The sequence below is a fragment of the Furipterus horrens genome, unplaced genomic scaffold (assembly GCF_987537825.1).
Source record: "Furipterus horrens unplaced genomic scaffold, mFurHor1.1.pri manual_scaffold_3, whole genome shotgun sequence".
Lineage (NCBI taxonomy): Eukaryota > Metazoa > Chordata > Mammalia > Chiroptera > Furipteridae > Furipterus > Furipterus horrens.
In genome coordinates this window covers 34,636,535-34,662,909 of record NW_028327173.1, presented here as the reverse complement: position 1 = coordinate 34,662,909, position 26,375 = coordinate 34,636,535, and the positions used below count along the sequence as shown (strand labels likewise).

At 41.4% G+C, this 26,375-nt stretch overlaps 1 protein-coding gene across 1 annotated transcript in view; it reads left to right on the top strand.

Annotated features, from left to right (window-relative positions):
* The window catches only part of FAF1 (Fas associated factor 1), a 396,465-nt gene extending 370,430 nt beyond the window's left edge, over positions 1 to 26,035 (top strand). The window contains exon 19 of the mRNA XM_090269431.1: positions 25,780 to 26,035. Within this exon, the coding sequence (XP_090125557.1) occupies positions 25,780 to 25,863 (84 nt within the window). The 3' untranslated portion in view covers positions 25,864 to 26,035. The remainder of the gene's footprint in view (positions 1 to 25,779) is intronic.
* Positions 26,036 to 26,375: the final 340 nt, after the last annotated feature.

Here is a 26,375-nt window from a genome sequence, read left to right as displayed (position 1 = left end):
TCTCTTTTTCTAAAAACAAAGTGATGTTTTAAAATATAAAGTAGACTATATCACTTTCTCTCCTCAAAACCCTGTAATGGCTCCCCATCTAGTTCAGAATTTTCAAAAGCCCTCCCCAATGTGGCTACCCAGCATTTCTCTGACCCCAAAATCTTAGCTGGTCAGCCAGGTAGCTATTTCTTGCTATTTTTGAAACACCACAATACACTTTCCCACCTCCAAGCCTTGCACTTAAACTTCCTTCCTCTAGATATCTATATTGCTCATACCCTTACTTCCTTCAGGTGTCTGCTCAATTAGTGCCTTTTCACTGAGGCCTTTTCTGGGGAACTTATATAAAATAACAGTCTTCCTTCCCTCCTCTCTGCCCCTGGCTTTCCCAGCCTGCCAGACAGGCAGCTCCTATGCCTCTTACTCTGCTTTCTTTTCCTCCACTGAACTGATCACCATCTGACATGATAGATAGTTATTTATTGCCCACCACCTACTGTAATGAAAGCTTTTTGAAGGCAGAAACTTGACATGTTCTCTGTTGTATACCTGGCACTTAGTACCTGGAACTTAATTGAAGCTCAGTAAGTATCTGTTGAATGAATGAAGCAAACAAATAACATGTGAAGTAATAATACTGTCTACCATTTATTGAGTTGCCACTGTGTGGCAGTCAGCTATGCTATGTGTTTAACAGGTATCATCTAATTACAGTAGTCCCTCGCTGTATTGCGGTTCACTTATTGCGGCCTCACCGTACTGTGGGATTTTTAAAAATCTTATATTTAATTATTTATCACGGATTTTTTGCTATATCGTCGGATTTTGCGGTACTATATACGTATGTTGTTAAAGTTACGTAGGTTTAAGAGTGTAGAATAAATGTAAGATTCCCACTTCGCCGGGGGGTCTGGAACGTAATATCCGTGATAAGTGAGGGAATACTGTAAATCCTTATAACAACCTCTTGAGATTGATATTATCCTTACTTTATAGCAAAAAAAAATTAAAGGCACATAGAAGCAGATTTCTAACCCATATCCAAAATCTGTTTTTCTAGGCAAATATTATTTCCATTTTATAGATACAGAAGCTAAAACTAAGATCATATAGCCAAGAAGTAGATATCATAAAGGTGCTGATTCTTATTGTTATTTCTTACTCGCAGCCTGGAAAGGTGAACAGACATGGGGAAAGGCTGAAGCCAGAAGAATAGTCGAAGGATATTGCAGTACTTAAAATGAGTTGATAAAAATGCAGCCAAGAAGGGCAAGATTACAGAAATGTTTCTGTGTACTCTGCTAATACCTGGACTAAGTGTTTTGATAAATAGTTCCATAGCTTCTCCTGTTCCCTTTGTGCCTGGAGTCAGAAAGATCTTTGTTCTAACACTGGCACTTCCATCTGTTTGTTGAGTTACATCAAGTACCTTCATTCTCTTTTCTGTATTTCAGTGATTTCATCTTTCAGGTGAGGATCATGTCATGTGTCCTCACAGATATATTGTGATAAGATCAAAAGTGTTCATGAAAACACTTAGCACATGGCAGAGGGCCATGCCATTCGATTTAGTAAAGCTGTTTCTTTGATCCTTCTCCAGCAAGCCATTGTATTTGACCTGTCTCTAGCCTTTAAAAAAAATAAGTTTTTAGACACATTCCTCATTCTTAATATGACCTGCCCTTTGTCATTTGTGTTATAATAGACCCTTCCTTGGAAGAAAGTCCACTGTTTACTGCAGTGCTCCTCGGGCAAGAAAAATGTGTTCTGAGCATTGGCAGTCATGACAGGGAGACAGGCTGATGATATAATGTAAGGAATCAGTTATCAGGTGGACCTCTGTTGAGTCACATAACCTCTCTAAACTGGTTCCTTCACCTGTAAAAGACATAATAATCACCATGTTCAAGGTAGTTATAAGAATTAAGTGAGATGACTTGAGGACAAGCACATGACACATGGTAGGTACTCAGGACATGTGATTCTTTAAGATATGTAGACCTCGTGCTGAGAAGGAATAACATAGTTCACCAACCGACAGCTCCCAGCAGGGTACCGTGTATAGGGTGAAGCCACACCATCTCACTTTCAGTCATATTTTCCTCTAAGGAAGCTTACTGTCTCTTCCCTCCTTGTTACTGTTTCTACAAAGCATGGCATAATTTTCTGCTTAGTCTCAAGATGAGTTGGGTCTGAGCCTTCCGTAAGTGTGTGTATATTTCTGATACAGAAGTCTTCTTTAAAGTTTTTGTTGCTATGTTGGTGAACTCTTCAGTTCTTACAACCTTTTCAGATTTCAGCCATACAGGGAAATTAATTATTAATGTCCCACTCTGTGTCAGACATTTCAGAAAATATTCTCTCATTTAATCTTTATACAAATCCTAAGATACAGACAGTAGCCCTGTTTTACAAATAAGATAATTTGCATCTCAGACGCCTGTGCTTTTTATTGTAAGCAAGAAGCTTTTTTTTATAATGTGGCAAGGGGTCTCCAAGACCACCTCCAGGTTTGATGATTTCCTAGTAGGACACACAGGCTTGTCAGGTAATAACACTCATGGCCATAATATACTATAGCAGAAGGATACAAAACAAAATCAGCATAGAGAAAAGGCACATGGGGCAAAGTCCAGAGGAAACCAGGCACAAGCTTTCATTTTTGTGTGACCCAAATGGTGCGGACTGCATCCATGATGTTTTCACAGTTTCAGGCCCCACGGAGAGGTATCCTAAATCTATAGTCCCAGTTCAGCAGAGCACATTCTAATGTTGAAACACTTACAGCAGACAATATCAGGTTTTAGTCTAGAGTCAGGTCAGACAATTAGGATCTGTATAGTTAGGATTTCGAAAGAAGCCATCAACTTTGCCTCAGCAGTGGCAAAGCCAAGATGCTTCAGGGCTAGACAGCTATGTTCCAAATTTAAGTGCAAGCAAGGCTTTCCTAAGTCTTTTGGTCTTGTTCAAATTTATGTACTCAAACATATGTGTCACACTGGAAAATCACCAGTCTCTAAAGATCAGACATTGGATATGTAAGAGCTCATTAACAAACTAAAAACTGCTTTTTAAAATTTCTCAGGGTGTATGGCCAGAGATGGCCTCTCCTTTCCATGTTGTTCCCCTTTTTCCAGAGGCTCCAGTAAGAAAAACTCATTAGTTCTGGAGACTTGTTCTATTTCCAGTACTCATAGACTTTAAATTCTAACCCATTTATCAGATGCAAAAAGCAGGGAAATTGAGTTCTAACACTTTTTCTTTGCAGCTTTCTTTGGTTGGGATGATTCCTCTAGCATTTTTGACACAAGTATATAATGTTTTATATCATTTTTACTATATATGTAGATAAAATCACAAAACAAAATCATTATTTTTTTTAAATCACCCCTTTTTTCTCATTACTAATTAGCTCAGAAACCTAGCAGTAAATTTAACATTTACAGGGTCAATACTAAAGTTGCTGCTTAAATACAAGGGAAGTGGAAGCAGTACTTGGCCACTGCAGCAGAGGTGACAACAGCTAAGCTGAAGAAATGGCTGAAGTGTTTTTCTCCCGTTTCTTCCCTCTGGTTTATCTAAAATTGTGTTCCGGCTCTGGGACTGATTTAACTTTTTTTTTTTTTTCCCTTTCATTTGAGGGTGAAAACAGTGCTTTAACATTTTTGGTCCATCCAAAGCTCACCTTTGGGAATTTTGGGATCTTTTGCTACCTGAAAGGGAACAAAAACCAAAGGCATTACAAGGCTATACCTTTCCCCCCTCATTTAGGCAATACTACAACCAGAGCAGTCAGGGGAACCAACAAGCCAACTCTCCTAAAATTAGATATATTATTTTAAAATTCCATACGTAACTTTTACCTCTCACAACAATAGAGTTACTCATCCATGGTACAAAACAGCAACTCAACTGCTATTTCATACCATGGATGAATAACTATATCCATCCAGGCACCAAAGGTTCATTATTCTCAGTCTCTTCATTCTTTCTTTTCCAAGACAATGTTTTCACCATATTTTGATGAGTCAGACCAGGTGGTTGTTTTCATTCCTACTTCTGACACCAACTGTGTGCGGGTGGGTTCCCAGTACCACTCCAAGTTTTGGTGATTCCCTAGCAAAATTTATAGGACTCGGCATATAGTAATATACACAGCAATGATTTATGACAGCAAAAGAATATAACAAAATCAGCACAGAGAAGAAGCACGTGGGGTGAAGTCCGGGGAAACCAGGCACAAGCTTCCAGGAGTTCTCTCCCAGTGGAATCACACAGAATGAGCTTAATTCCCTCAGCAATGATTTGAGACAACAAACGTGAAATAGTGCCAAGTGAGGAAGTTTATCAGGGACTCAGTACCCAAGATTTTTAATGGAGGCTGATCATATAGGTGCCCTTTGCCTGGCACATACCAAAATTCCACAATCCAAGAAGGAAAACAACTGTTTAGCATAAACTCTGTTGTTTGAACAAACACTTAAGGCTTAGTGAGCCACTCTTACCAGTTCTGGGAATGGTGGGAATTGCCCTGCCCCTGCCCAACCCAAGTTCCCAACTGCCAGTCAAGGGCCAACCTCAAGCAAGCGTTTTCAAAGAATAGCTGTTAGACCTGTTATGTTGACTCTGCTGTACATTTATAATTTTAATTCTTAAAATATTCACATATCAAATTCACTTCTGGGATTTACTACTAGATATGTAAGTGGAACTGTGTAAACTGGGAAACTTCTAAGCATTTGACTTTGCTTCTTACATTCACTCATAACAGAACTTAGTATCGTAACAAACAGTAGATGTAGCCTCAGAAAAATACTCTTAAGCACCAGTTAACCCTGTATTTTCAAAGGAGATTTTCACGAGAACCTAGAGGAAACACAATCCCTGGATATGGCCATCTCTTAGTTTCTAGGGTGCCAGCATCTTCTATGTAAATTTGCCCCCAAAACTGCAATGGTTTGCTCAGAGCCCCTGCAGTTATCTTTGAGGCTGCGTCCACTTTTCCTCACAGAGGGAGAAGACTTTCTCAACCTGGCTACTTAAAATAAAGGGAAGGTTGTTGGTATTTATTTTTCCTTTCTTGTTTTATAAGCACATATAAATCAACACTGTAAAGATGATTTATTTAACACTACTTGCTCTTTGCAGTAACATTTCAGAGGCACTGTAGCGTGAAACAAGCACACAGGCTGTGGAATCAAATGGACTTGGCTTAGAATTCTGGATCAGCTCTCTATTGAGTGATCTTTGAGAGATTATTTAATCTCTTGGTAAAATGAAAGCAACAATCCCTACTTCAAAATGTTGTGAGCATTAAATGAAAGAATGAATGTAAAGTGTTTAATACATACAGCATTTAACACAATAAGAATTTAGTAATGGCAGCTGGTATGATGATAATAGTGATTTTTTCTCCATCCTCACTTTCTCCTTCCTATCCTTATTTTTTTCTTTTATGTTTTGGTTTCAAGAGGACATAGAATCTTTGTCCAATATTAACTGTTTGGAAACTACCAGCTTTCAAGTAAGGCTATCAAACAGTGTGCCTTACACGCCTAAAAACAAAAGGTTGAGGTTGGTTTTCAACTTGAAATATTCAGAGTTTCATATCTGCCTTCTGTTTTACCAAAGCAGCAGATTTGTTTCATAGTTGGAAACATTACTGAATTAGTTTTTGGTGGTTTTCCTAGGGTGAGAGACCAGGATTATATCCTCATGGATTATATCGTCGTCGGCAGCCGTCCGTCTCGAGAGACGATGGTGTAGCTTCTTAAGAGTCTATCTGCACCGCCGAGAATGGCTGTGCAGTCCGACTCGGGAGTGACACAGTATCTGTCTCCTCCCGTGTTGAATCGACATCTTGCGATGACGCTGGAGTGTCCTCTCCAGTGAAGCTGAAGCTACAGAGCCTGGGCAGGGTGATATGGAGGGTCTGCTGTTGCCCATGCAGCAGACCCCCCCTCTCTTCGCAGCTGAAGGGTCCAAGGGAAAGACGGAGTCAATACAGCTTGGCTTCAGGTGCACTGCAGGAGTTGCCGGTGTTGACTACAACGTCGAACCGCCTTAGGGACTCCGGCTCCGGATTTTCTGTCGGGGTTTACTCCCTTAGCCTTTCCCCTGAAGAGGTATGCCGCAAGGCAGCGGAGGTTTTTTGGAGTCAGAGTTTTCCTTCTCTGATGTGCCCTGACTGGAAGATCGAACCAGCGACACTTAGCTCGCAGGCCGACGCTCAATCCACTGAGCCAAACATTTACCAGTGCCAGCTCTTTGTAGGTCATTTAGAGCAGTAGACACACTATGTCCTGTTGGCCTTTGTACCCCCACTTTCTGGCACAGGACCTGCACAGACCTACCACAGAGTAGGGCCTCACTGAATTATGGATGGATGGATGGATGGATGGCACACACTATGGAAGGTGTGATGATGATTATGACATGGTCTCGGTCAACAGGTCAACTCTGATAGGGGAGATAAGGCAGACGATCACCCTAGCAGGCACGGGGGACATATTGCCAAGCTAGAAACAACAGGAATAATACACAGATGTGGCTGAACATAAAGGTCTGTGTCAGTGGTACAGAATGTGGTAAGCAGTGTACCTGAAGTTGAGAAATTGCTATATTCTTGTTTTATTCTGTAGGCTGTGGAGCAGTATATTGGTTTTAGAACTGAAAAGTACAGTCAAATCTCATTTCCCACAATAGTTATGTTGTATAAAGTTGCCACAAACACTGAATTAGTGTATTTAAACATTGCTCCTAGGGCAAAAATAGGTTTAAGTTCCTCTGAGCCTCTGGTTACAAATTTTCATCAACCAGTTAATATGTAACCTTGTTTTACATATGCTTCTGTTTAGAGACATCTTATTTAATATAGAGTATTGATTCATTAACATTGAACTCATTGACAATAATACTGTAACTCATGCCTGAATATAATACATACCTAGTTACCAGGTATTTGCTAAACACTGAAGATACAAAGATGTGACCAAAGACCTTATAGGTGAGCAAACAGATAAAGGTATTCAAAGGTCAAAAATGCTGTGATTGTTGATGCTGGCTATAATGGGAACCTAAGGAATGGTAGAGAGTTCAGTTCTACTTGGAGGTCAGTAACGCTTCACAGAATAAACAGGGTTTGAACAAGTATTTTTTACAAAGGAATAGTGAAATACTACTGAGCAATAAAAATCAATGAACTCTTGATACATGAAACAACTTGTATGGATCTCAAGGACATTATGCTGAGTGAAAAAAGGCAATCTCAAAAGGTTATACACTGTATGATTGCATTTATATAACATTCTTGAATTGACAGAATTAGAAAGATGGAAAACAAATTAGTGGTTGCCAGGGATAGAGGCCATTGCTGTAGGGGATGGGTATGATTCTAAATCTTCAGGGTTTTATTCTGTATCTTGACTGTGGTGGTGGTGGTGGTTATACAAATCTGCAGGAGATAAAATTGCACATAAATATTCACAGACACACACTCAAATGAATACACATAAAAACTGATGAAATGTGAATAAGGCCTATAGTCTAGTTAACAGTATCATACCAGTGTCATTTTTCTGGTTTAATATTGTACTACAGTTACATTTAAAGGAATGTTTGTCAAGCAGAAGTATGAACAAAACCATAGGAATATGGTTTCATACAGTTTGCTCTGATGGAATTTAGAATGTGAAGTCAGTCATGTAGGGAAATGAGATAGGAGTTGAAACAAATAACTGAAGGACTTTCTGTGCATTATTATGCAATTTTCAACCTTTTTCATCTCATGGCACACATAGATTAATTACTAAAATTCTGTGACACACACAAAATATATTTTTTGCTGATCTAACAAAAATAAGTATAATTTGATTCATTCGCACTGGATGGCTTTGTTATGTTGGCTGTTGTCGTTTTTTTTATTTGATAGTCTAAGGGAAAAGGGGTCAGTGCTCCTACCTAAATAGTCAGGTATAGCATGTTTTAAAAATTCTTACGGCGCACAGGTTGAAAATCACTGCATTAATCCAACAAATATTATTTGAGCACCTCTTATTCTCAGGACACGGTGATACAGTAGTGAGTAGACTAGGCAAAGTTCTTGCTCTCACAAAACTAATTCTAGTGGAAACTTGAGCTGATTAAGGTAGATATTAATGCTTGTATTAAAGATGAGAAATTTAGGTTTAGAACTGCCAAATAGCTAACGCAAATTGACATAGCTAATAAGTTGTAGAGCAGTGGCTCCACCTAGGTCTTCTGATTCCACATTTCTGCCTTTTCCCTGCTGCCCCAAATATGTTGATTATTTTTTATCAGAAAGGATTAGAGTAGGGAGACCCAGGGAAAGGGAGACCAGATAGGACCGTTACAGTAGACAAGACAGCAGGCTGTGAAAATCTAAGCTAAGACGGCAGCAGTGGGATTGAAGAGAAGTCACAGAACACAGAGGAAGAAAAAATCAGTGGGATTTGGTGATTTTCTAGCTATGTTGGGGTGGGGAGGGTAGGAACACGGAGTTGTCAGAGGTGACTTAAGGGTTCCCAGCCGGAGTGACTAGAGAGATTGTAGCTTGTGTGCAGAAAGCAAGGAAGACAGATGAGGAGGTAAATTGAGGTGAGGTGCCTAGAGAAAGTGTAGGTGGCGCTTTCTAACAGAGAATAAAGAGATTTAAACTGTGAGAGTGGCCAACACCAGACAATGCCCCTGGAAGTGACTGGGCCGATTCGAAGGAGATGAGTGATGAAGAGACAGTATAGGCCAGCGGTTAAAAGGTTGGGTTCTGGAGCCCCAGACTAAATCTCAACTCTGCCATTTCCTGGCTCTTTGATCCTGGGCAAATTACTTAGGCTCCGTGTAGCTCAGTTTCCTCATCTATAAGATAAGGATAATGATAGTACATACTTCACAGGGCTGTAAAATGAAATGAAGTGATACTTATAAAGCACCAACACATAGCAAATGCTTAGTATATTCAAGCTACTATGATGGAGTGGATGGCATGGAGAGGAAAGGGTCTTGCTACAGAGGTGCTGAGAGAAAAAGTGGTGCAGTATTATATGAGAAAACCCATTATTGTATGCCCCTGACCAGATCAAAGGAATACACAAAAGAGTTTTTTTAATGTGCTTGAGGTGATTACAGCCATTTCTTGGTAGCTGAGTGGAATTCAGAGTCTAAATAAAATCTGCCTCTGCCCCTTTCTAACTTATTTATGAAAAACTTAGGGTGATAGGGATTGATGACAGTGAATAAAACCATTCACTTTTATGCCTGTTTATTTCACAATCAAGTATATTAGTTCTCTGAAAGATAGATATTATCCCATTTTACCAATGAGGACATAGAAGCTTAGGAGAGCTTAAATTTGTCAAAGTTGCACAATAAATATCAGTACTAGTATTTGATTCCCAAAACCCAGGTCCTTTCCCCATACTGTACTGAACACAAGCTGGAGTGACAGTTACTGATTATATATAGGTATGCTGATATATTTAAACCTTTATAAAATTATTTACTTTGCACCAGAACTTAATTTTTATAACATGTTTATAAAGCATTATAGTATTCAAAATACTATATCAGAAACCAAATAAACCTTTGAAGGCTGTACATACAATCCAGTCTGACTGTGTTCAGCCATATATACAGAATCATTAGTTCTGTGCTCAGGATTCTAGGTACTTATGCAGATAAGCTTTGCTCACTTAAAGTCTGTATAATAACCCCATTGTAAATACAAACAACTGCAAATGTGTATATGTGCAGATTAACCTTTTCTAGACTCCCCTTGTAATTTTCAAAGCCAGTGCTGAAGTTCCAGCACACATCAGCACATGCATCAACATGCCAAATCCCCCAGGGCCTCACTGCGGTGCCGGCCCCAGCCCCTTTCACCCAGCCCACACCTGCTCTTCACCCAGAACCAGGACTTACTGTCTACAACTAGATTCCAAACCCGAAGATTCTTTTGACATTTTCAAATGTATTTCACTTTCCTTCTTCTAGTTGGCTGTATGTAAGAGCCTTGTGTGAACAGTATTTCCTCATGCCTGGATATTAGACTATGAGAACTAGAAAAGACCCCTATTTTATAGATTTAAAAATCCAGGATGCAGAGAAGGAAAGTAACTTGATCAAGGGCTAGGAAAATCAAAAGACACAAGAAGTAGAAATGGTTGGTCCAAATTTTCAACAGTTACAAAATTATGGTAAGATACACGTTTTGTGGAAGGAAGGAAGGAAGGGAGGGAGGGAGGGAGGGAGGGAGAAAGAGAGAGAGAGAAAGAAAGAAGGGAGGGAGAGAGGGAGGGGAAGAATTGTACACATCAGATCTGAAGTTATTTGGGATTATGTCTAATTTATCTGAGTACAGTACCTGCCACATAGTAAGCAACTAATATTGGTTTATTGTTTGTGAAAGTATAAATCAGTAAAATGGTTAGATTGGGGGGAAGAGTTGTGCCTATTAGAATGAGACATGAAAGAAAGAGAAATATGGAGTTGATTGAAACCCAAAGCCAGAGTTAGGTGTTTACCTTCCTCAGGCTCCCAGCTGTCCTCTTCCCTGCTGTCGCCCTTTACTGTTCTGGGGTGCAGTGGGTTGATTTCCTGTCTGCATCCTGCGCTGGACTACACACCCTGAGGGCAGAGATAGTGCCTATTCACTGTTTTTCTCCAGTGTTTGGCTAGTTTCTGGTCATAGTAAACACTCAGGAAATAGTTGTTTAGTAAATAAATGACAAGAAAAAAATATTCCTACATATTCATGCATTCATTGTTTTTGTTTTTTGTATTTTCCATCTCACCAGGCAGAAACTTATGGTATCCTCATGGCTTAAGAGTAGGCAGGAGAAGGACCACATCACTGTGACATTCACTTTCACTTATTTCTAGTTTTCCGCCTTGCCTACCTCCCACTTGTGTTCCCGCCCCCACCTTGCCCCGTAGTCATGGGTGGGGGCCGGAGGGGGAACCATGGAGTCTGGAATTTGAGCTCTAGAAGTCACCCCGCTGGTTAAAATTTTCAGGTGTTTTTTAACAGCCAGTCAGTTGTCAGCCGCTGTCTCCAGCAGGACCTTGCCAGAGGAATGTGAACAGTAGTAAGGGGCTCAGGTACCCTGGGGCAGAATTTTGATTCTTGCAGCCATTTCTTGTGTGGTCTCATTCAAGGTATATATACTTTAATGGGTCTTATTTTCCTCTTCTGAAATAGGAAGAGATTAAAGAAAGTGCTTTCTAAATCTTCTCTCAGCTCTGATACTGTGTGATTCTATGATTAAATAACCTGGATATAGAAAATACCTGCCCCACTGACAACTCCCTTCTGAAAACTAGAACAAAATCATTGGCTTCCTGGTCCTACTGGCTTTATTTAATATTGTCTTCTCCATATGAGAAGCTCTCTGTCCCAGGCAGTTTATGGAGAGTTAAGCTTTATTTACTGTAGCTGGAGGTTCCTATAAGCCAGGGCTTTGACAATATTTCACATTTATTTATCTGAACCAGAGCTTAGGATCAGGTGACAGCTAAGTCACTTAAGGTTATTCAAATGCACTGAAAATGTTGCTTAATAATTCAGAATCAGTTTCCTCTATTTAGAGTATTACGATTTTTAAAATCCTTCTAATGTTCCTTAATAATTAAGAACCAGTTTTCTCTATTTAGATTATTAAGATTTTTAAAATCCTTCTAATTAGCTAATTCCACCAGCAGTTTAAGTAGGGAAAAATCTGTCCCTTCCGAAAGGGCAAGTGATGGAAATGTGTCGTCAGTCCCTATGGCTGTGCAGCAGGACTAAGGGAAGGGCCAGAGAGAATCCAGAGCCAGGGGCCTGCTGGGGTGACCAGCTAATAGTAACAGGTTCTGTCTGTTGTAGGGGTGAGGCTAGGGGAAGAGTCCTAGGGATACAGCTCCTCTTGACTCCCTTTCTTTGGCTTGGTGGGGGGTATTAGTACTGCAAACATGAATTGACTGCATTCGGGGCAGTGGAATAGGCATATGAGAGAGAAAGACCACAATGAACATACATGGCCCCTGCGTTTCAGGAGCCCATGGCACAGTGAATGGGAGAAGATACCACTTATGATTACCTCTGTTACAAGGAACGGGAGAAAGAGATTAATTTAGGCTCTGTCTCTTAGGCCTGGTTTTTTGGATGAAGTAGCATTTGAGCTGAGCCTTGAGGGATACACAGTATAAATTTTCAGCAGGGTATGAAGGACAATTCAGTAGGGGAAACAGTAAAAGCAAAGATTCAGGTAAGAAAGGGACCAGACATACTGGGGAATAGCAAACTGCTCTGACTGGCTGCTGCAGAAGGTCTGTGTGGGGACAGTATTTAAAGACTCTTAGGGCCAAGCCATGACCACTGTTTCAAAAAGTTTAGGCCCAGGTATCATTTATATGATGTATATTTTTCAAAATAGAATAAACATCTATTTTGCCACTTAATTCTTAGACTGTTACTAATAAAGGCTTGCTCTGTATTTTTCAATGTTCAATAATGACCAAACGTTCTCTGATCATTTATTTAACAAGTATTTATTGAGAGTATATAATGCAACAGGTTCTTTGCTAGAAGCTGGAAATAAAGGAAACAGGAAATGCAGTTCATGTCTTTAAGTTGCTCAAAACTGCTTGTCCAAGATCACACAGGTAGTCTCCCAGAGGCTGTGTGTTCCCTTCTCTCCTCCACTACTCATAGGGACCAAAGTGATAGAAAATGAGCATGCAAAAAAGTCTGGCCAGATAAAATACTTATCTCCAGCCACCTTCAAGTACCACGTTCTTAGCATCTTCTCTCCCAAATACTTTTGTTTCTCATCATGGTACTTTTCTTTAAATCCAGGGGAGAGTTTGGGAGTTTCTGGTATAAGTTTGCTATTGTACAGGTGCCTGCTGGACCAACCTTCAAAGAAAACACCTGCTCTGTTTGTGATTCTTGCCTTCCAGTTTCATAAGCTTTGGGCAGATGAAATGTAATATGAAAATAGCTCAGAGAGAGCCTTGGTAACATTTAAGATATTGAGCGTGCTGCATCTGGTAACTAGAAAATTTAATGATCTCCTGCTGTTTTGGTAATTGGATAAGTAAATACATCAGAATAAATCACACCAGCAAGTCTTTTGTGTGTCGTTAGGGACTCAACTCTTTTAACTCCTGTTCAAAGCTCCAGCTCCTGAGTGGTGTTTGTGTGCAGTTACACACACACCAGTTCTGTGGCCCTGCCTGAGTATTAAAATGCATTCAAAATGCTCACTTTATCCCTAGCCACTCTGCCTGAAGAGTACCTCGAGCATGCCACTCCAGATCTCTCTGAAGCCAGGGAGTTTAAATTTAATAAGGCATTCAAACCCTTCAAGATCTATCTCCAAACTGTCTTTTCAGCCTTGTTTTCCATTATGAGTGTGCTATGAGCCTTGCCAGAAACATCATCCATTTAAAAATTGGGAAAATGAGGCCAAAACAAAAGGGTCCTATCCTATTGCCTTAAGGAATAGGATCAGATATTTTGTTCAAGAAGAGACCCAGAGAGAAATGGCCTACTAGAGTCTGTTATTTGTTGGGTAATGTCACCAGCTTGCAGATGAGAAATTCGCGTCTTCAGCAGTTAAATGACTTACTCAAGAGCATATATGTAGAACTGGAATTCAAAACCCACCAGTGCTCTTTCTTCCTGCCTCCTAATTAGGACTTAATCCATGCCTAGTGATGACAGTCTGGGCAAAAATAATCGGGGTTTCTCAGGTTTTTAAGCTGAGGTAGCTATTCTAAACCTAATCAGTTAACAGGTCTCTCTCCAGACACAGGGGTTTTAGTGTTGTGGACTGATCTTTTATCAGAGGCATCCTAGGAACCTTTTATACAAGAACCTGGCAGCCTTCCATGATATCAGCCTCTGAAAGTGAGGCATGTCCCCTAGATCAGTGCTTCTCAGCCTTTTTCAAATCACTGCACACATTGAAAATGTTTTTGTGCCTCGCTGGAATAACCATGCTAGGTTGCTCACGGACAGAGACAACCCAGCCCTGTTGCCACTCCGCAGAACCCTCATTCATAAACTTGCCTACACCATATTTATTAAGCTTTCAGGGACGGAAAGCTTGCAAACCACTCTGTAAAACAGGACTTCATTTTATTTACTTGAAATTGTGTCTTCCAGAACCCAAGAATGACTAATCCTGGGAACTGGCTTCCCAGGATGAGTAGACTTGCCTGTTTTTAGTCCGAGATGACTTGGATCTTCTCCTATTACTAAAGAGGCTTTTCTCTTCCCACCCCCACCCTTCCCTCTTGTTAGAAGCCCCTCTATTCCCTCTGAGCCTTCCCCACTAACATTGCTTTTTAATAGTATAGTGACCAAAGCCACCATCAGGGATTCCAGTGCAAGGGGAGGTCACATCTTTTATTTGGTGTTTCGGGTCTCCCTGACAGTGTGCCAAGTTTCAGGCCATTTTAACATTAGTAACACTTAGAGTTAGTGTCTTCATTAAACAGCTCCTCTAAAGACACAAGCTGGGAATGAAGAATCCAGATTTGGTCCCAGATCTGCCATGAATGCTCAGTAACCTTGGGTAAATCCTTCCCACTGACTGGGCTCTTCTGTCCCTGTCTGTCCCAGAGATGACCTCTAAAGACCCTCCACCTCTAATAGTCACTAGGTCTGTGATAATTGAGAAGCTAGTTGAGTGAAATTTGTCCAAATGCCTAAGGTGGTAGTATACTCTTATGGGGAGAGATGTGCTTCAGTCAGATTAAGGGGACCATCCTTTCAAGCAGGAGACTTAGAATAAATAGTTCAGTGTATGACTACAATACTAAAATTATGTAGTATGGTGGTTAAGAACACTTTAAGATCTAGTTTTAAATCCTTGCTCTGCCACTTCTGCATACAATCTTGGACAAGTTATATAAACTCTGAGCTTCTGTTCTTCATTTTTAAAGTAGAGATAGTAGTACCTCTCTCAATAAGGTTTTGCAGTGCTTATAAATCACTTAGAACAGTTAGCACCTAGTAAGCGCCAATGAATGTTAATTATTGTTATCATTATTATAATGTGATAAAAATTAAAAACAGGGCAGCATACAAGATACAATTCCCACCCCCTGGTCACCTTAGTTTTCTCCTCCTTGTTCTTCCTTTAACTTTTCATTCATTCTGCCTTCCCACCTTAAAAAAAAAGTCAAGGAAAGAAAATGTGCTATAGGCAATTTATGCTTTGCAGCCACAGAAGGCCACCCAACCTCACTCTGTATTAGACTGTCCTACCACTGTTTAATAATGGAGCGTATGTCACTGTTTCCTGGAAGCCCTCGTCCCAGTGTCACCTCTTTCCTGTGATCTAATGAGGCATTGGTCCAGAAACTACACAGGAAGCTGGGATGGAAATAGTCATGGAGTAGTCCCTTTGTGGACCCTTCCATATTGGAAGTTCCTTTTAAGGCTGTATTACCACCTGGAGCAAATGTAGAGGAGAATTTGCTAGGAGCTACAGCTGGTGATGACGACGATGATGATGATGATGATGATGATTAGTAGCCCCTTATGTTTACAAAAGACTTTACAGTTTCAAAAGACTTTCACACTCTGATCAGCACATGACCAGCAGTTCAGCTCTTAAGTTCTCCCTCTGATACTGTGTGGGCGTAACTTCCCTCTTTAGGGATTCCCAGTTCATCAAAGGGTGTTTAAAGAAAATGAGCAATTAGCAATTAGGACCAAGGTGACAGTAACAAAAGATAACCCATGGGGAACAACAAAGCCCACACCACAACGGGGCAGTGAGCCACAACAAAGCTCCAGAGTGCCTGCTTCCTTTATGCACAAGGGAAAGCGAGCTAGTCACATCAACTGTCCCCTGTTTAGAAGCGGGAGCAGAGGTTAAGAGGCAACAAAGGACAATGCTGGAATACAGGCTAGGAGCTCACAAACCGGGGTGCAAATTCTGGCCTCATCTTTCCTGGCTATGTAATCTCGGGCAAGTCCCTTGATTGTTTTTCATCTCAGAGAATTCAGCTATGCAACAGGAATAATAGGAGTGCTTACCTCGTAGAAGTGTTGTGACCATTTAACTAGATAATATATAGAGACAACTAGTATAGTGCTTGGCACTTATAAAATGCCCAATGGTAACTTGGTAGTATGAAATTAACAATTATTTTTTAAACTTGTGATATTTAATATGCATGTTTTTATAATGGAGTACAATGTTGCTCATAGCATACCAAAAAGATTAGTTGGTCCCTCAAGTTCAATGTAAATGCTAATTTTGAACAAACCAAAAGCAGATATATTCAGCCTCACTGTAATCTGGGACTTTACCTATGCAGCCTTTGTGCTGCCTCACAGAGTAGAAAGAACTCAGGATTTGAAGTGAAAAGACCTGCAGTCAAATGTGAGCTCCACCAGTTTCTAGTTGTATGACTAGATGTAAGTAATGTTCCTATTTGAGCTTTGGTGTTCTCATTGGTAAAATGAGGATAAATCAGCCCAATCTCCTAGGATAGCTCTGAAGTTTCGGTACTATGTGGGAAAGTGCTCTGAAAGCTATAAAATAAGAGTCATTATTACTATGTACACATCCTTCAGAAAGATTATTAGCACATTCATTTTGTGTTAAAAAAAAAAAAAACTTGGGTTTAAAGAAGCATCTCTTTAAGAATAAGCTTTGTTGTAGCTTTATGTTACAGATTGGAAATATATTTTTGAATTGATTTATGTTCTGACTCTTTCATCTTCTAATCAAGGCCAAACAGACTTTGAGAAAAATAGAGCTCTAGCTCTATATCACATTGCATCAAATCATAATTGTGAAGCACTTGCTTAGTGCTGTAGGGTACTTGAGGTTTTAAGGGCCATTAATAATCCTTTCATTTAACTAGTTCAAGACTAATGGAAAGACAGGACCAGTGGAAAGATAGACATAGGACTCAGGTGGGGATAAACATAACAGCTTTGTTATTGAAAAGCTTGGTCAGAGATTATGGTTTGAGATCTGCAGCCAAGGGACTTGCTGATTTATTCTTTGCCCCTAAATTAGAGACTTGCCCACCCAGTCCTTGGTTCGGCTGGACACTACAGGCTCCTCATACCTTATAACAGAGGGCAGGTTGGCTCAAGGAAAGGGAAGTCTCAATTTTATAAGTAAGGAAACAATGAACCAGAAGGTTCAGTAACTTACCCATGGTCACAAGATAGTTAGGAGGGTATAGCAATGGGAATCCAGCCCAAGTCTCCTTCCCTAGATCACGCTTTGACCATTCCAACCATTGGGGAGCTCACATCATACAGGTGACATCTAGACGTGAAGAAGGCATTGAATTATAACAGCTTCCATGTGTTAGCCTCTGTGATGGCTACTTTTTAGCGCTACAATGACCCTTTCACCCAGTGGAAAAGGAAACTGGAGCTCTAAACATTTTACTGACATGCCTAAGAGCTGGAATTTGAACCCAGGTGTCTATTTCCAGGCCCAACTATAGCCTAATTGACTCTATTGAACCACTCACCCACTTTTTAAAATGTAAATTAAAGCTTTGAGAAGAAAAGTGACTTGTCCAAAGTTGCACCACAAGAACCAGAACCGGAATCTATATATCCTGACATTAGATAGTGTACAGCCTTGGCAGTCAGTACAGAGAAATATGGAGGAGGGAGAGCTTGCTGAGGTCAGAGAGGTGAGGGGAAATTGCAGAAGGAGATGGTGCATAACTGTAGGGATGGAGTTCCTTATACCTGGGGGGGGTCTGTGTGGTGTGTCTGTGTGGTCTGCATTACATGTAGAAGATGGGGCCTGGCTGTCATTCCCATGTGGGCGGAGTGAGGAAGGCAGGGTTATGGCTGAGAGTGTAGTGTTTGTTCTCTGTGGAGGCTACAAACGACTTGTCAATTTTCTGCCAGTGTGGCAAAGGGCTGTTCCTGGGGGTCAGTTATGCAGGGCTTGCTCTGCCCACATTGGGCCAGTGTGCACTCGAGAAAGTGTTGGTCACCACAGGGGAGCAGGCAAATACTAGAGAAAGTGTGAGAACAGAGCTTTTCTTTCCTCGAAGGTGCTGGAGCCTTCTGAAATGCACACTTGACTCTAAAAGCAAGAATACATTTTGAGAAACCATTGATGGTTTATTGCTTCCCAATTCCATGTGCTGTAACTCAGGAGTGAGAGAGAACCCTACTGGGCCACTTGTGGGAGGTGGGGAGTTGCAATGGAAGTGATGAGGAAACAAGTCAGAGGCTTGGCTTGGGTTCCGGTTCTGCCTCTACCAGTTATGCTGTGTGTAAACCCAGTCTCTGGGTCTGGTGTCTTCCTCTATAGGGAGAGGCTCATTCCCGAGGTGTGATTTCCAAGTACTGCTGCAGTACATTAACCCCATGAACTACTAAAATACATCGAGAACCTGAAAAAAAATCCAACCTAGTGTGTTTTTAAAGACTTTGCTTTTTAGAGCAGCTTTAGGTACACAGCAATATTGAGCAGAAAGTACAGAAAGCTTCACATAACCCCTATCCCCACACAGACATAGCCTCCCCCATTATCAATATCCCCCACCAGAATGGTCCATTTGTTACAAACCGATGAACCTATATCAATATCATAATCATAGTTGACATTAAGGTTCACTCTTGCTGTTGTGTATTCTATGGGTTTGGACAAATATATAATGATGTATCTCTATCGTTATAGTATCATGCAGAGTATTTTCACTGGCCTAAAAATCCTCTGTGCGCTGCCTACTCATCCCTGCCCCCGAACCCCTGAGAACTAGTGATTTTTTTTTTCTTTTTACTATTTCCCTAGTTTTACCTATTCCAGAATGTCAAATAGTTGGAGTCATACAGTATGTAGCCTTTTCACATTGACTTTCTTCAGTTAGTAATCTGCATTTAAGATTCCTCCATGTCTTCATGGCTTGGTAGTTTACTTCTTGTTAACACATCTTGGTTGCTTTCAGGTTTTGGCAGTTATGAATAAAGGTGCTATAAACATCCGTGGGAAGGTTTTTGTGTGAACATACATTTTTAGCTTCTTTGGGTAAATAGCAAGGAGTATGATTACTGGATTATCTAGTAAGAATATGATTCTTTTTTAAGAAACCCCCAAACTGTCTTCCACAGCAGCGATGTCCCTGTGCATTCCCAATAGCAGTGAATGAGAGTTCCTGTTGCTCCACAGCCTCGCCGCCATTTGTCAGTGTTCTGGATTTGAGCCATCCCAATAGACTTGTAGTGGTATCTCAGTTTTAATTTGCATTTTCTAGTGGCATATGATGTGGAAAATCATTTCATATGCTTATTTGCCATCTGTATATCTTTTGTGAGCCCTGTCTGGTTTGGCTCAGTGGATTGAGCGTCGGCCTGCGAGCTAAGTGTCGCTGGTTCGATCTTCCAGTCAGGGCACATCAGAGAAGGAAAACTCTGACTCCAAAAAACCTCCGCTGCCTTGCGGCATACCTCTTCAGGGGAAAGGCTAAGGGAGTAAACCCCGACAGAAAATCCGGAGCCGGAGTCCCTAAGGCGGTTTGACGTTGTAGTCAACACCGGCAACTCCTGCGGCGCACCTGAAGCCAAGCTGTATTGACTCCATCTTTCCCTTGGACCCTTCAGCTGCGAAGAGAGGGGGGGGGTCTGCTGCATGGGCAACAGCAGACCCTCCATATCACCCTGCCCAGGCTCTGTAGCTTCAGCTTCACTGGAGAGGACACTCCAGCGTCATCGCAAGATGTCGATTCAACACGGGAAGAGACAGATACCGTGTCACTCCCGAGTCGGACTGCACAGCCATTCTCGGCGGTGCAGATAGACTCTTAAGAAGCTACACCATCGTCTCTCGAGACGGACGGCTGCCGACGACGACGACGACGACAACGATATCTTTGGTGAAGTGTCTTTTGAGTCTTTGGCCCACTTTTTAATTAGGTTGTTTTCTTATTATTCAGTTTTAAGAGTTCTTTGTATATTTTGGATATTAGTTCTTGATCAGATGTGCCTTTTGCAAATATTTTACCACAGTCTGTTGACAGTGTCTCCTTCTCTTGACAGTGTCTTTTGCAGAGCAGAAGTTTTTAATTTTAATGAAGTTCAGTTTATCAATTATTTCTTTCATGGATTGTGCCTTTGGTGTTGTTCTAAAATGTCATTGCCATCTCCAAGGTCATTTAGGTTTCTTTTTCCTATGTTATCTTCTAGGAATTTCATAGTTTCGTGTTTTACATTGTAAGTTAATTTTTGTAAAGAGCGTAAGGTCTACATCTTTTTCATTTATTTGCATATGGGTATTCAGTTGTTTCAGCTCCATTTGTTGACCCTAGCTTTTTTTCTAAATGTGATAATATTAGATCCAGACTTTCCTTTATTCAACTACAAACTGAAAGCATTCCTTGGCAAAAGTAAAGAAAATTAAAAGGATTGGTCATAATACCCACCCTATGTGATTATGAATTAATGGTTGTATAAATATCTTGCAAACTATAAAGTATTATGCATATATTGCTGTTACTGTTATTTTTAGTATTACTCAGCCCCTGCCCTCAGTAGCTCCCAGCCTACTAATAGTTTGACATTTATGCTCAGGTATTATAAAAAAGAAAATGAGAAGCAGAATGGTGTGGCCAGAAGGAATCCCAAAATAGAAGTCAGAAACTCTGGGGCAGAGTACTGCATCTGCACCTTATCAACTGTGTGATCTGGGCCATGTCATTTGATCTCTCTGAGCCTCAGGTTGCCCACCTATAAAATGCGGAGGTTGGACTTTTTGGCATTATTAATTTAGTGAGAAAATATATCCATTCAGATTTCCTAAGTATAATGAATAAAATGTCAAGATGGTTGAATTTCCTTTTCTAGCATAGACAAAGTCAGGTAATACCTCTTATCTGAGAATACCCATTCTCTCTCAAGGAGTCTCAAAGTTGAGTCTATCTTTATTTTTTCTCTTTTTTTTTAAATTATATTTTATTGATTATGCTATTACAGTTGTCCCAATTTTCACACTATGCCCCACTCCACACAGCATCCCCCATTCCTTCAGGCAATCCCCACACCATTGTTCATGTCCATGGGTCATGTGGATAAGTTCTTTAGGTACTCCATTTCTTATACTATGCTGTACATCCCCATGGCTATTCTGTGACTACCTATTTGTACTTCGTAATCCCCTCACCTCTCCACCCATTCCCCCACGGCCCCTCCCATCTGGCAACCATCAAAACACTCTCCGTATCCATGATTCTGTCTCTGTTCTTCTTATTTGCTTAGTTTGTTTTTTAGATTCAGTTGTTGATAGATGTGTATTTATTGCCATTTTATTGTTCATAGTTTTGATCTTCTTTTTCTTAAGTAAGTCCGTTTAACATTTCATATAATACTGGTTTGATGATGGTGAATGCCTTTAGTTTTTGTGTTTTGTTTGTTTTGTTTTTGTCTGGGAAGCTCTTTATTTGCACTTAGATTCTAAATGATATCTTTATTGGGTGGAGCAATCTTGACTGTAGGTCCCTGCTTTTCATGACTTTGAATATTTCTTGCCAGTCCCTTCTAACCTGCAAAGTTTCTTTTGAGAAATCAGCTGACAGTCTTATGGAAACTCCCCTGTACGTAACTAACTGCTTTTCTCTTGCTGCTTTAAAGAGTCTCTCTTTATCTTTAACTTTTGGTGTTTTAATTATGATGTGTCTTGGAGGGGCCTCTTTGCATCCATCTTGTTTGGGACTCTCTGTGCTTCCTGGACTTGCATGTCTATTTCCTTCATCAAATTAGGGAAATTTTCTTCATAATTTTTCAGATAGATTTCCAATTTCTTGATCTTTCTCTTCTCCTTCTGGTACCCCTATCATGCAAATGTTGGAACACTTGAAGTCATCCCAGAAGCTGCTTACAATATCCTATTTTTTTTAGATTTTTTTTTTTTTTTTCAGTGGGTCCTACGCTTAGCAACACCTCTAGCGGAATAGTCTGGTAGTTAAATATACGAATTTTAAAGCTAGGTTGCCTTGATTCACATCTGGCTCTGCCTTTAATAGCTTTGAAACCTTGGACAAGTTATTTAGTCTGTTTCATTGCACAGTTTCTTCATCTCTAAAATGAGAATAATAATTGTACCTAACCTCAGATAACCTACCCCAGAGGGTTATTGTGAAAATTAAGTTATTTTAAAAATGTAAAGAGCTTGGAAATGCCTGGTACAAAGTAAATGCTCAATAAATGTTAGCCTTTATCATCGTCATCATCATCATCTTCATGTTCTTCAAATAAGCCTCTATTTGGAAGCTTCTAGGGTCACTAGGAAGTGCGCTCACCCCTACCCTCCCTACCCCTCCATTGCCCCAAGGCAGCCTGTTGACATATTGGCCAGAAGCATTCTGGTTATCATGCACTTTGTAGTCAGGCGGACTTGAGTTTGGAACTTTATTCTATCTGCACCCTTGGGCGAGATAAGCCATGGTATCTTCGACTGTAAAATGGAGATAATAATACCTACTTCACTTGGTGTTTTGAGGACTAGTTAAGGTACTATATATAAACTAGTTAGCATGATCCCAACTACCTGGTAGATACTCAGTACATGATAATTGCTGCGATGCTAATGATGATGAACAAGAAGAAAATAAAGGACAGAAGGAGGAGGGAAAAGGGTAAAAGAAGGAGCAGCAGTAGGCGCCACCCCAGCAGCTGCTGCTCTGTTAAGTTCTCTCTGGCCTGCTGAGTTCTGTTTCTTTGCTGCTTTACCTCATTGATTCCAGCTCTACCCACTGGAGCTGCAGAAAATACATTTTCTCTGTGTATTGGTCTGCCCTTGAGATACTCAAAGTGGGCTGATGTAGCCCCTCCCTGCCCCTGTGGCAGCACAGCCGCCACTTCTTAGCGCCCTCTCTCCAGGGAGACCTCTCCCACTCTTCAGCTCTTAGAGAACATGGTTTTTAGGCTCTTCCCTACCCAGAGCTCCCTCCTGCCATGTTCCGTGTCCTTCCTGGAGTCCAGAGCACAGCAGTATGATTTCACACAGGGCCACCACTTTGCTGGAATGAAGCATGGTGCCCTGCATCCCCCTTGGTTCCCCAGTCTCTCTGTCCACACCAGGCAAATGAGAATGAAAACGGAGATTGTCCTGTCCCTTTGAAATTCCTGTCTGAAATGACCTTCAGAGAATAAAATTGCTTGTGATCTGGGGCACTAAGTAGGCAGCCCCCGCACAGCCGACTTGCTGTGAAGCAGTGCATTGTGGCACAGCGCACTGCAGCTGTAAAGAGGGGTCTCCAGATATTGAGGTGTCACCCTAAAAGGGAAAAGGGGCACTTCTGCTGGGCATTGGAGCAGAAGTGAGAGAGGCAGCCTGGTGCAGACCTGAACTCCAGGAGGTTTTGGAGGAAGCTCCAGTGTTGAGGTTAGATCGGCCAGGTCCCCTCCCCAAGGCAACATTCTAGCCAGTAATGGGCACCACCCGCCGAGCACTCCCTGCCTGGGGCACTGTGCCAGAGGCTTCACCAACATTGTTTCCTTTAGCTACCACAACAACCTATAAAGGAGAAACTGTGATTATTCCTACCATACAGGTGAGAAAACGGAGGCTCTCCGGTTATGTAACTTCTTCAGAGTCTTATAGGTAGTAAGTAACAGCTGGGATTGGAATCTAAGTTTGCTTCACCCTTTTTAACCACTGCGCTATACAGACGACCTTTACTGTCCATGAGGCCTTAAATAACTGGCAACCATTTTGAGCCTCAATTTTGTCATCCCCACCTACCCTACATAGTTGTTCTAGGGATTAAATAGAATAACGTATTTCAAGTGTCTGGCATGTAATAGATGTTGAAGAAATTTTAGTTCCCTCCTTCTCACATCCCAGCTCTCCAACTTAAAAAGGGAAAATCACTTAACTTTTTCTGGACATAATTTTCTCCTGTAAAAACTGGGTGTGTTTTCTGAACCTCTAACTTTGCATGTTGACAGGTCAGGCAGGGTTCAACTTAGGCCTGAGGCTCTAGCCTCCCAGCTCTAGCCTCCCCACCTCTTCTGCTTCGTAGCATATCTTTCTGCCAGTATGCATAGCTCTGGCACTGTTATGATTATGGTTTCTTCCAGCAAACATCATATTTACAAACTACAAATAACAAAGTAGAAGATGCCGGAAGAGCTCTGGCATGTTAATTAGGAACAATAGTGGAAGCAGCTGGGCAGAAAATGCCAGTGAGTCGGAAGCAGAGGCAGCATAGCTCTGTTTATTGACAGAAGCCAGCGCAGTGTTGTATGTTAATTGGGGAAGAGGGTAAACATTTGCCAGCAGCTTGCCCCCCAGTGCATTGGAAGATGGATAGCGGTGGTGCCCTCCCCACTGCCTTGCCTATCTGCCCAGAGCCCAAGAGATACCAGTTAAGTGGCTTTGCTCTGGGTTCCTTTTAAGCAGAGGATGTGTCTCCTTAATGACCCTCCTGAGCATACCAGGTTTCCATCTGGATACAGTTGAAGATAGTGCTCCTCCTTCAGCTCCCCAGCCTGCCAGTGACACTCAGCCCTCAGGAACCCGCTGCTGGTCAGCGGAGCCATCTTACTAGGTGTGGCCTGAGTTGAGCAGAGGACAGGATTGCCTACCTCAGATGCTGCAGTCTCTGCCCACAGGCCCGAAGCTCCTCTCTCTGACAGCACACGGCCCAGCCTCTCATCACCCACACTTAAAGCTGCCCATTTATCTGTGTCCATCCTTACAGTTGCTCACACACACAGCAGCCATCACTGAATACCAGCTCTGTACCCGACACTGTGCTAATTATATATTTTTTCTCATTTAATCCTCACATCAGTCCTGCAAGATTGATACTAACTCCAAAGCCACAAAGCTAATAGCCCACACAGCTGTGATTTAAACCAGAGTCTTTCCAGTTCCAAAGCTCATTGTCCTTTCCACTAAACCAGTATTTCTCAGTGTTTTAAAATTCACAATCCCTTTTGTTAAACAGGAAATTTTTGTTCCTTTCTCTCACTCTCCGATTCAGAAAAAGTCCACATTCCATCCCTACCCCAGGTCTAGGAGGTCATTAACCTAACTTAGGATGCCTGCATGGTTAGCATATCCCATCTGAGCCAAGGTTTTGTCGCGCTTTACTCTCTGTAGTTCACATTATAAAATATATATTTTTAATTTCTAAAATACAGTCATGTTATGACATCGACTAATTTTTTTCAAGCTGACCATCCACACACACTCCTCCTACAAGGAAATTGTGATACACCTCCTTAAGGAGCCTCTCCTGGGCAGGGGCGATACTAATCTTTGGACGTAGTTGAGTGGTTGTTCTACAGGTTATTAGAGGTAGCTGTACCAGAAGGACGAGTCCCAAAGCCTTGGCTCTTCTCCTGCCAAGCAGAAAAGACCCTCCCTGCTGTCAGAGTGGACCAAGGAGAGGTTCCCAGGAACCCCACTCAGGTGTTTAACCAGCATCTTTTCCTAAGGCCATCTGTTCGTTTGCCAAGCTGAGCTGTACAGAAGGCAGGGACCTCCACCTGCCCAGGAAGAGGTCCAGTCTTCTGAACCTGTGCCTTGAGGTCAAATGCTAGTTCTTCCACTAAACTATGAGACTTGACGTCTCTGAGCCCTAGTTTCCTCGCTTATAAAATGGGAATAGCAACACCTGCTTTGCAGGGGCTCTTTTAAGGATCAAATAAGATAACAGCTGTGAAAATGCTTGTGCCAGTGCATGGTACGCTCAAGATCAATGCGCATGGACGGGATCCTAATGTCATGTGGAGAAAGCAGTGCTTGTTCCAGTCTTTTGAATGTGTGTTTTCTTTCTTTTTAGATAACCCAGCTGGACCCAAATAAATCATTATTGGAGGTAAAGTTGTTCCCTCAAGAAACCCTTTTCCTTGAAGCAAAAGAGTAAACACAGCCCAGCAGTGGAAGCAGCCATTCTTGACAAGCCGGAGGCCTGTATCAAGAGGAGGGCTCTCTGCCATTCTACCTACACGCTCTTCTCACAGAATTCAGTGTCACACTTCTGCCTCTTGCAAGGTTGCTGGAAAAAAGTAATAATAAACATAGCTACTTAAAATGTCCCATCCACGAGTATATGTTCCCAACCCTCATTGTAGAGAATTACAACTCTGCCACCCTCCCTTATTCCTTCACCCGCCCTCGATCAGTGACTAATGCACTGTTCAAGTGTGATCACAAAGGAGAATTTATACCTCTCCAGTGCCGGTCTTCTCCCCGTGGTTTCTAAGATAAGTCTGTGTCCTAGGACACCAGGATGCTGTGTACTTGATACGTCTCATTGAGCCAGGGCTCACACAGTTCTGCCTTTTTTATTTTCATCACTGGATTTCTACTTTGTCACCTATTTTTAAGAGGCAGGGTGGGGGACAAGGGGGATCAAATGGACCTTCTTGGCCTGGA